The sequence below is a fragment of the Lampetra fluviatilis genome, chromosome 5 (genome assembly GCF_964198595.1).
Source record: "Lampetra fluviatilis chromosome 5, kcLamFluv1.1, whole genome shotgun sequence".
Lineage (NCBI taxonomy): Eukaryota > Metazoa > Chordata > Hyperoartia > Petromyzontiformes > Petromyzontidae > Lampetra > Lampetra fluviatilis.
The window spans coordinates 5,876,665-5,888,463 of record NC_136279.1 but is presented as its reverse complement, the minus strand read 5'-3'; the positions used below and the strand labels follow the sequence as shown (position 1 = coordinate 5,888,463).

General features: G+C 43.5%; 1 protein-coding gene across 6 annotated transcripts in view; it reads right to left on the bottom strand.

The window, feature by feature from the left end:
* Nucleotides 1–5,143: 5,143 nt before the first annotated feature.
* The window catches only part of C2CD5 (C2 calcium dependent domain containing 5), a 61,842-nt gene continuing 55,186 nt past the window's right edge, over nt 5,144–11,799 (bottom strand). For 4 of the 6 annotated variants that reach the window (XM_078856546.1, XM_078856551.1, XM_078856547.1 and 1 more), the window contains 4 exons: nt 11,129–11,313; nt 9,860–10,006; nt 8,710–8,842; nt 5,144–7,273 (listed from right to left, as the gene is read on the bottom strand). In XM_078856546.1, coding sequence (XP_078712672.1) covers nt 7,194–7,273; nt 8,710–8,842; nt 9,860–10,006; nt 11,129–11,313 — 545 coding nt within the window. In that variant the 3' untranslated portion in view covers nt 5,144–7,193. Of the gene's footprint in view, nt 7,274–7,404; nt 8,843–9,859; nt 10,007–11,128; nt 11,314–11,799 lie in introns of those variants that run through there. The other 2 variants (XM_078856549.1, XM_078856548.1) reach the window with 2 other exon arrangements.

Below are 11,799 nucleotides of genomic sequence, written 5' to 3'. Positions count from 1 at the left end.
TTTTAGGGCGGTTGGTGACTCTTCTTGCCATATACGTAACACAAGAGTTTAACTTTCTTATCTGTTGTTTTGTTGATTTATTATTTGAAACTTCAGTTCTCCCAGAGGACTCAAACCTACTCTCAAAACACTTTACAGCAGACTTGTTTTTATTATGGTTCGCTTTCAGTAATTGCCCCTTTGTATGAGATCCTGGGCCGAAAACTGATAAACAGCTCGTAATGAAATTGGGTTCTCAAGTGTAATGAGTGGATGGTCTCCACTGGGTCACCGTTGACTGCACTTTATTTGTATACATTCTAGGTTTTGAGAAATCGAAACGTTATGTTGATGCGTGCCACTAACACGTGTCTAAGTAGCAGGACGCGTGGGGAAGTGCTTCCCCTAGTGTGAACGAGGTGGCGTGAAGAGATCTCAAGAAGCCATGCTGTCACATCCGCCGTCTGTGGAAAATTCTCCAACGGCTCTACAACCCTAATCCGAACGGTTTCTTCATCTCATTCCATGATTCCCATCGCACCATCGGGATAACATTGGGGATACAAATACAAAAATAACAAATACAAATGTGAGCGTGTACCACTTTTTAAAATGTTTTTTTATTTACGATCTGTAGCTTTGCATCAAAATGTGAAAAACGTGAAGAAAATCAAGGTTATTAATCAACACTAAAGAGAGATGGTCAAACATTTGTAAAGCCCCAATTGAATTCGGAAGACCCTAATGGTTGTTCTTTTCTTAGCGCATATATACACATACATTGAAACATATTTACAGAATACAAAAAAATCAGTCCGACAGCTCTGCTTATTTCTAGAGTTGACAATATAAAGTTTACGATGAAAACTGCGTTCAACTTAGAAATACATTTTTTTTACACAAGCTTTGACGTATGCATGATGTACGTCATCTAATTCGATGCAAGCTCTTCAAACTTGATCACTCTTGAGAATGGACACACCAATGTTAGTGGCAAATTGGCAATTCACTAAATGGCTACAAATGTTATTTATTATATTACACATTCATTGCATCTCTATTACAATCACTGCGAATTGTAAATGTACGTACGTAAAGATGCATATGGAAATACTTTTAATATCTAGTTCACAAAACATTTTGACCGCCGCTGCCTTTCATGCAAGGCATTGTGCAATTATGTCAAACATGACGTTTTACATTTAAATGTACAGATTGTATTCAGCTATATTTTAGCAATGTTTCAAGAAACTCTAGTTTTGGAGGTTATTATTTCATTAAACAATGCCATTAAATTTGTATGCATTTCCCAATCCATATATCTCACAAAGGTCCAGATGTCTATTTTTAAAAATCTCTGTATCTGGTAACCCAGCTAGACTGCAAACGCCAAGCAATTGTGTTGCACTTCTGCTGTAGGTGGAGACCACAATCATCTGAAATTTGTACCATAATTACGCAATCAATAATCAATTTCCATTACTCTGCTACGTTGAATATTGACGCTTCGGGTGATACATGATGGCCAACATTGTCATACAAAGAAGCAATTACCTTTTGAGTTTCACATATACGTTTAGTGTCCACGTTACAGCAGACATTGCACTCTGATTAACAGAAATGCCGCCACAGATATTATTTTAACAGCCACAAGCAGGATCACCAACACCGATGAGCGGAAGAGTGTGACGCGCTGCTCTCTGCGCCAAAAGACAAATGTGCAATGATGTGCTGACAGATGGAAGCTTTTTTTTGCGAGCACTATCGCATGGCGTATTCGGGACTCAAGTGGCGAATGCAGCAAAGCTATTTAGAAAACAGAACCCCCCCCCCCACGACAATATAACACTTGACTATCAGCCCTGGCAATACGTTCACAACTCCACACTTCACTCTACCACCAATACCCACCAGCCCAGTTTACCATGCCTGGCCAACTGTGGATACACTCAGCGGTCAATGCAAAACAGACGAAGCCATGTACGTACAATTTTCCACTCAATGCAACATTTTAGTTTTACCGTTGACAACATAGTGAACCAAGGCGCTCTATAAATATAAAATAACATAGCCAGGGATAAACAACCAACAATGGAGATCATATTCTTAAGTCAACAATGGAGACTTGCTCCTTTGCAAGATTTCCGTGATTTGCTTTGGAATTACTTTACACGTGGTCCTTTGTGACCTCAAGTCCGTTTTGGTTTTGCATCTAGCATTTCCTTGTGACCAGTGTTATAGTTTTGATATCTCTGCTTGAAACTATTTAGTTCTTGAGCAAGGCCAACTGGTTTTGAACTCTTGAAATTATCATTACACGTCTAATCTCCCGAGGGTTAAAGAGGTCAACTTGACCTGGCAAGTACATGCCACTTGATGCCAGGAAGTAACCACTGGTTAAGAAGTTAATCGGTTCCATTTTGTACTTGGAATTGTATCCACTGGCTGAGAACCACAAATGGACATGGATGGTCAAGGGAGATGGTGACACTGAGTTTACATTTGCTTAAGTAACTTGTTGTTGAAAAGATTTTTTTGTTTGTTTGTTTCAGACATGCATTGTATTAACATTAAAACGGCATTAATACCAACATTGAAGTCCAGAGAAGACGACCATGTCAGCAGACAGATCACAGATTTAAAAAACCACAGCACGACAATAAATCCGTACAAACATCGACACTTCACACAATTCAGGGCAATGAGATGCTTCAACTTCCAGCCTTTATAAACGTTACTTTTAATCTTTTGTGTCGCAAGCCATACCGAGGCTGGCAACGTAATACATTTGGCTGCTGTGCATATGCAAGGCAATGTAAGTGCCACATGGTTTCATGAGCTTTTCCTATGATGTCTGATAGGCTTATTTATTTATTTATTTACACCAGTGTGTCATTTGACAACGAGACGTTAATGGTGAACAACACATTTTGGGTATACATTCAAAATACAACCAAAAGGCAGTCAGGAAACGTTGTGTTGAGACGTAAAAATATTGCATATTATGGGTCGTTGAACAAGGTTTTGAAGGTTGCCACGTTCAAAATTGCACTTTAAAAGCATGGAATCCCAAAAGTTTGCGAAAATTGCCATCTCAAGCTCGTAACGTCGCTTAAAATGTGAAGGAAAAAATTCTCGTAAAAAAACCGATACTCATAAGATCCATAAACAATATTACCGCACCTTTCTAACCTAGAGGACATCCTTGCAGCTGCAATAGGTACCCACGCTCATGTTGAAATTTTACGACAGATTTACTTAACGTGCAACTTCTAGCAGAACCTGTGCTACATTGATGTATTTGGTGCATCGCACAATAGATTGTCGTTGGGTTCAAAAGCGCCAGAGAATCTCATTCATTCATGCCAGGAGTTGAAATGAGTGTGAAATGCTGATTTCTTTTCCTTTTAAATTCTTTACAATACTAATATACACAGCAGTCACGATGGTGGTTACCGATACGACGCTACCCCGTCTCACAAGTACCAACTACGAATTAATATTTTTTTAATATCAAAAATACATTTACGTAACAAAACGCAAGTTGGAAATTGTGCAGTTTCGTACCGATTGGAAACAAAAATATACGATGGTGAACAACGGTGTGATTCAGTTTGAAAAGTGCCGGGAACAAAACATTCAACAATTGTCCACTTCTTAACATGGGCACGGATTCACACGAGGGATTGTTGCCAATAAATCAGGTTAACACAGCAAAAGGATCATCTTGTAGGGATAAAACAAAAATTTGATTGGGGTAGAACCTAGGGTTAAAGTATGGATCGTGGTTCGTACTAGAATCAGGGGTTGGTCTCGAATTAGTGTTTGAACAAGAACTAGAATTAAGTCTCTTATTAGCAATTGGGTTCAGGGTTAGGGATATTTAATGGTTTTGGATGAAGGAAAATGTTAGTTCAGGTTGTGGCACAGATTAGGATTGACACTAAGATCATGGTTTGTCAAGAGATAATGTGCAGACTGTAGACGGATAGGCCTAACTTAAAAATATTCCATGTGTCAGTGTTGGTCTTTACCGCATAACATGGGGGGTCATCGTTGGAATCTTCACTGCGAGATCACTTGTTCATAACAGAACCATTAATTTCAGTGGCAATCGCAGCTAAGTGCGTCATGGACATTCGTGATGCACCAGCTCCCTATAGCACGAGTAGTCTGCACATTTGCTCTATGCAAACTAACAACACATTGATGAGTGTGCTCACCACCAGGCCGCCCACCACTGGAAGCATATGCAAGATAATAAAACAAAATTCAGTCCATAACAAATTACTCTATACACAGTACAGTGTAAGTTTTTGAGGGTGTGCTGTATCGGGTTTATCGCGTGTTGTTCGGCATGAGGTTCGATGTTTCACCCACGTGATAGGAAGCCTCTTGATGAACTTCAGGAACGGAGGAAGCTCCCAGCACGTGGAGCAAAACATTGGACATCATGCCGAACAAAACACAATACAACCTGAAAGCATACCGAGTATGGTGGTCTCAGCTATTGACTATACTACCGAAAAAAATACATGAGTCGTTTGGGTTACATTTATTTCACTACACATGCATAGATTGCATATTGGACATGAAACACAACTCAAAAGCAACGTGGAGTGCTAAATCATAAAAACCTCTGCCAAAAAAATAAAATAAATGCATTTTAACACGTAGGCTTTCGCGACCAATATTGTTCATAATCAACGATTTTTGGGTTTAGATCGCGTTATTTATAAATGTGTCGTAACCCTCCACCACCCGACACGGCCAATCAGTAAAAAAAAAAAAGTGTCACGTTGACAAAAGACAAATAGTTCACTGCTTTAGCCCACCGGTGTGTTGAAGCGTGAAACCACAACATTTACAATTTGAGTACGACGTTTCGCTGGTAATTGCATCCAGCATCATCGGGCAATTCGCCAGAATGGTGAGGCTCTGCTGTGTCTCCCCTGCTGCTGCTCTATATAAGAACGGGAGACACAGCAGAGCCTCACCATTCTGGCGAATTGCCCGATGATGCTGGATGCAATTACCAGCGAAACGTCGTACTCAAATTGTAAATGTTGTGGTTTCACGCTTCAACACACCGGTGGGCTAAAGCAGTGAACTATTTGTCTTTTGTCAACGTGACACTTTTTTTTTAATGATTGGCCGTGTCGGGTGGTGGAGGGTTACGACACATTTATAAATAACGCGATCTAAACCCAAAAATCGTTGATTATGGATAAATGCATTTGCCTGCAGCTCAAGTCTGTTTTTGCATTGCTTCGTAGAACTGCATTTTTATTTGTTTGTGCTATTTACAACAAAGTACCTGTGTTCTGTGGGATGCAGAGACATTCCAGCTAAACCCACTTACATCAGGAATTGAGAAATTTGACTTTGCACCCAAAAATATAGAGTTCACCCGACAGAAAATGAGTATAAATACTGTGGATTAATGTCAGCCGGGTCTGTCCAGGTCTGTGACCCAGAAAATATTTCCACACCCGGCACTCCACATCCAAGTATACCTCTCAATATGGCTGTTGCTACTAGTCACCGTGGCTCACGCCGACTTCAGAAAATATTCAGCGTGTAATTAATCTCTGATCAATACACACATGACTGTATAACAGAACATAAAAATGGGTATAAATTAAATTAAAAAAGCATGGATATGGTAAACGAAATATAACGTCTTTATTTTTGTTTGGGAGCCTCAATAACTCCGTTTACACCTACATGTTACATTAGGTAAAACCAGCTGTGCTCTAAGTATTTCCAAATCAATGCAAATCAGGATCTCAATCTGTTTTTTCTGAAGAGGTGGCTCATGAATGATGTGCACCGGCAAAGAAAGGTTTGACGGAAATGGAGTAGATCACACTGGTGCGTTTCCGACTGTTTTTTTTTAATAATCTAACCTATGCCCAAGTTGATTGATTTTATTTTCCCTGCAGTCTTTGTGGTCTCGGGCAGGCCCAGCAACTACGGGTAATGTCATTGATTTTGATACATTTATAAATCTGTCATCATGTGGCTTATTGACATGGGCATAAGCAATGATGTGAAATTAAATCAGCCAAACAGGCAGTATGGGGTCAACTCATATCATCATCCCTCCAGGATTGATAAGGTGGTTGTCCTATAGGTATAGGTTATTTAGCCATAGGAATATGGAATTTGTATAAATGGCTCATGGCCACCCATGCTGATAGATGAGTGCTACCCCAATGCTTGTTTGGGTAGAAAGACCGTTTGATTTGGAAATTACAGAGCAGAATGGGAGGTTGCATTTGGAACATTTCCGAGTAAATCCAGTCCTCATGACGTTTCGGTAAAAGGGGACTGAAAAAAACTCACGATTTTACATCAATTAAATGTAATCAAATTTTACTGCAAATAACATCAATGCACCACTCTTTGGATAGCAACAGGTGCCTTGATGCAATGTCATGTGCTATTACTCGGACAGAAACGTGGCCGATGAGGTTGTTGGAGGACTCAACTCTGGAATGTCAAGTCAATAGCTTTATGCGTATTTTTTTGGCGGACGGGAGTAAGCTGGGGTGACCAGGGGAAACCCCCACACGTAAGTGCCGCACTCAAATTCTACTGCACAGACAGGATAACGAATTGTTTTGTGGTATTCTACGGGCTCCACCACATTGTCCCGCAGGTGGGTGGCATGATCCGCACCTCCGATTAACACGGTTGGCCATGTACGATGCTAAAGAAGTTCAACGTACAGTAAAGCCTTGGCTTGCGAGCATAATTCGTTCCGGAAACGTGTTTGCAATCCAAAGCACTCGTATATCAAAGCACTCGTATATCAGTTGTGATCATGTGACGCTCGGCAGACAAAGCGTATACACGTACTACTCGTATTGCAAGACCTCGCTCGTTTATCAAATTAATATTTATTTTAAATTTTTGCTCGTTTTGCAAAAACTCGCAGACCAAGTTACTCGCAATCCAAGGTTTTACTGTACATACGGACACGATCCACCCATCCCTAATTCAAGTGACTGTAATTACACACTGGTGTGCCATCACCACCACACAGCTCACAAAATAAGGCATCCAAGTAGTTTGGTGGGCTCATAATTCCCTTGGAGCAAAAGAAGAAGAAATCAAGTACCATTGACATGATGGTTTCAACACCCTATCCTCCTGTCACTTGTCTTTAAACAGGATCACCCAAATGTCTGATGCCACTGCGTGGGTTTTTACGGCTGTGCCGTTGAACTCTCCAGTGTGCTTTCGGGCCGTGCCACGTGTTGTTCAGCCAAGTTCTGCATTTCCGTTTCTGAAGACGCTCCCAGCATGTGGAGAAAAAACGTCGGACATCACGCCGCACAACACACGGGGAAAAAACCCCCCAAAAAACACATTGGTGAGCGGTCAAGATTGACGGTCCCAGCAACAAAAACAATCGGCTGTTTGCGTTACATTTATTTCAAGACACTTTGCATATATTGACTATCAAACGAATGAAAAATCCACACTCGGCGGCAACAACATGAAGGTGCAGCTGTTTTTGTGGCTGTGGCGAGCGAGGCAATGGAGAGACGCATGCTTCTGCCGTTTTCCTTTTCTGCCTTGGAAAAGTCCCCAAACGCATAATGATTACTTGTGTCAGGGTCAACACAGGCACTGGGGAGACAAGAGGAGGCTGGGCATGCATGAGGCTGGGCATGCAGGGAGCTGGCTGCACGGCTCCACCACCGGCTGATGTCAACCACTGCAAATTGATGCGCACCGACATCACTTGCCTTAGCTATTTATCCAGGTTAAAAGTTGGTATATTCGCACATGATGATGGCATACATAAGTGGTGACACTTTAAAACTGAACGAAGCTGTCCTGCGTCGCGATTTTTTTTATTGATAATGGGTGTGTGAGTACGTGCCGCGGGATTAATGTTGAACCCAACTCATCCAATACAGATTCATCTCATGAGGAAGCCACCTTGACGTGCAAGCAAAGTGAGTGTACAATGATTCCAAATAATAATAAAAAATTGCTATAAACCATAAAAATAACACCCGCTGAATATTGTATTCTTGTATATCTCACGATTATCCAGTAATCAATTATTTACAACTACAACCGAGCTTGAGCGGAATGCTCGATTAGCTGTTGGTTGCATTTCTTTTATGCACATCTATTAATTGGAATATCTCGCTGTGTGTCTGCAGTATAGTAATAGTGGCTATGCCTGAGCACCTAGTATCTGTGTACGCTTTGTGCGTGTGCACAAATGTTAACAATCACCTCTTAGCCGTGAGTGAATATGTTATGGTTAGCACTGTCCGTTACAAATCCAGTAAAGCCGGCTTGATTCCTGTTAATGCATGGGTCTCCCCTATGTCAATTCAGATTGAAAGAAATTACTACCATGAACATTAAGTACTGTGTTTGAGACAAATCCCCAGATGTGCATGGGATTTACCCCACCATCTCATGTGCCGTACAGTCCTTAATGTTCTAATTTAAAAGCCTTCGTCCGGACGTACATGTACGCACATTTGATTGCATGTGCATTCATGACCGACATCCGTGTATGTCACAAATAGCCACACGATCATGGTTTTGGTCACACCATCCCACCACAAACATGTGCTAATCTGGATTACATAGGTGCTTGCTGATATCACTTGTCCCAACCAGTCGATTGGGCTCAACAGGGCACCTTAGACAAAATGTGTGGGTGTGCTCGTCCGTGTTAGGTCTCCGTGTCACCAGCTTGTTGCTGCTGCTGCTGTTGGGAGGCCTCCGACTGGCTGAACAGCCACGGCGTCACGGGCTCGGGCACCGCTTCCGTATCCCGAATCACGTGCACGGCGTCGCCGCTCACGTTAATTAGACACTGGGCCTGCGAGGATGAGGAGGATGAGGAGGATGAGGATGAGATGGGCAGCAAGCTGACAGCCTCACGCCACTCAGGCACGTTCCGCTCACGAGGCAGGTGGCACGGAGACACATGACACTCGCACGCACTTCATGTAAAAGGTATTTCTCGGAGCAATTGTTGAGGATGACAACAAAAAACTTTTTGTACGCCGAAACAAAACATGAAGCCAAACGACCACTCTCTGCTGTATAATGTTGTTTTGTTTTATTTGCTCGATCGTGTTTGCTTTGTCTGGCCCGCATCTCTCCTAAAATTACCTCATTCGTGCTCTTTTGTTAACAAAATGTTGATGTTTGTTCTTTAAGCACTTATTTTGCCCTGCACCTCTGACACGTTGTTACATCGCTGCCTGTTCCTCCGTACTAATCACTCTGATGGAGCTGTTCTTGTTCTGTGCCGATGCGCCACCCCCATCTCCCTTGGAAGCTATCTGGGTAACACCGTCTAAACAGGACATTCTGTGTAACAAATAAATATTGATCGATTGCTTTTCAGGGCGTACCACAATACAATCCGTCCGTAAGACAGCTACAGAGCATCGTGTGCTTTCAGATAGGCTTCTGCGGCCGTCTGGAACGCTCTTCCTTCCAATATTAGGAAGCCACTGGAGCTATGTACTTTTAAAAACTCATTTCTTTAAGAGCTGCTTATTGCGTTTAGTTTGTTGCCCTTCCCCCACACCTCCAATTAGCACGGTTAGCTACGTACGGTGCGAAATAAGTTCTACACATGCATACATCCAGCACGACTGTGAAAAACCTCCATAGAAGCCTTTATTCAGACTAACAACTGGCTGGTGTGTATAAGTAGAGGTTTATCTCTATTTTATTAACAACCAACCAACCAACCCGCCCCCCCCGACCACCTGCCCACCATTCCGCAAGAATTGTCCTCTCGTATAGGTGCACTTTATTCTACGAGCCTGCCAGGTGGAACAAACAGTGGGCAGGTGGAGGGGGTCGCCCCGCCTGCACGCACCTGGTTCTTGTTGGGGTTCTCCGAGAAGACGCACTCGCGCATGCGGTACGAGACCACGGCGTTGCCGCCCAGCGAGGCCACGTGCGCGCGCACCATGGCGAACACCTCGGCGATGAACGTGTGCAGGAAGCCGCTCGCCCCTCCCTCCTGCGTCGGGACCGTCCGGGGTTATCCGGCGTGTCCAAGAGAGACGGACAAAGGAGACCGACGCAAGTGCTGACCGGTGGTTATCATCAGACACAGTGACAGACGTTTGCGTAACCGTGACAGTTACACATCGGAGAGTGACAAGGGGACGTGTCCCAAGTGAGCAAGTAAATCTCGACAGGAGCGGTGGCGGAGTGGTTAGCGCACTGCGCTATGAACCCAGCGAACCGATTTCGATGCCCAGCCGCGGCTCACTTCAGTGACATCCGAGCGCGATATCTGACCCAGTCCTTGACCCCTCCCCCTCCCTTCACCACGGTCAAAAACCCCCCTGACCAAAAAGACGAAGGGGAGGTCGTAATCCAGCAGCGGATTGACAAAAGGCTGCAAAACTTATTATTATTTTTTAATTATTGATAAGACAGTCACATGTGTATACACGACACTGGATGCTCAAGGCATAGAGGCTACTTAAACAGCCATTGTGTAGCCTGACATAGCAGGGTTCAAATTCCATGCCACCCCAGCTTTCCATCTCAGGAACACCTGGGGTGGCGTGTCCTTACTGAACGCAGCACCAAATGGGACATTTAGACCTCTGTCAAAAATGTCAAAATACGTAATTCCATGAGATGTGGTATTCCTTAAACCTTTAAGCCTATCTAACCTTACGACTTGACCAACTCATTATGAACTTGGTTTCATACTTAAATGCAGCTTGAATTATAATGAGTAATTTTTGCGCTTTTTTATGAATAGAAATAAAAAGTCTAAGTAGAACCAATCATGGAAAAGGCAAAAGATGTGGATTGGCACATTTTTGGAGGTGAGGTATTCAAAAAGGATGTTTTGGAAGGAAAGTTGTTGGAAAAGAGGCCTTCAGAGGCAGAAAAAGGAAAAATGCTGCTTAACAATTTGTAGGAATGGGGCCATAAAGTAACATTAAGAAGAAGGATTAACATCGGATATAACGGTGGAAGTTTGAGCCGAAGACATGCCATTTAGCAGATAGCTAAAGAAGATAATTTTTTTTATCGAGTTTCAAATCTCGAGCAAGGGCCTACAGCGAGTGAGGGAAACAGCAGGAGTCAAAGGGTCAGGGTTTAGAAATCCCCTGCCAACCTCGCGAAGCGATGTCGTCTCGCGGATGAAGAACACGTTGATGATGCCCAGGTACTTGGTGATGCGGCAGCCGGGCAGGAAGGAGAGTGGCGTCATCTCCACCAGCGGGTGGGCCAGGGCACGCGACCCCAAGCGATGGCGCGACGGCCCCTCGCCGTACGGACTCACCCTCTCGCCACCTGCCGCTGTTGGACAACGAGCACCGAGAAGTTGGGGGGGGGGGGCAGTGGGCAGCGCAGGTGTCCAGGAGGATACAGTGAGTGAAAGGATTTTAGGGTTAATCAGAAAGAAGTGGAAGCAGTGGGGGGGGGGGGGGGGGGGGTCAAATTGAGGATTTGGTGTGTCGGGGGGAGGAGATAGCAGTTGCGGAGAAGAGTGCATGTCGGGAATATAGTTGCGTGAATTGAGAAATGAAAAGACTGAGAACGGAATGAAAAGGAAATACAAGGCCAAAGGTGGTGTGGCACAGTGCAGGGGAGCAGGCTTACAGAAGAACTGGATCGTTGAGGGGGTTTGGTTGGTGGATATGGGAGGAGTAGTGGCATTCAAATTGAATGCAACACTCAAATGTGGAATTATTAGGATTCTGTTCCCATCTGAAATATATTGATACACGTGTCCACAGAGCTTGATGTTTCCCCCGGTTGCTTTGTTGTACCAGTTTCATCCTC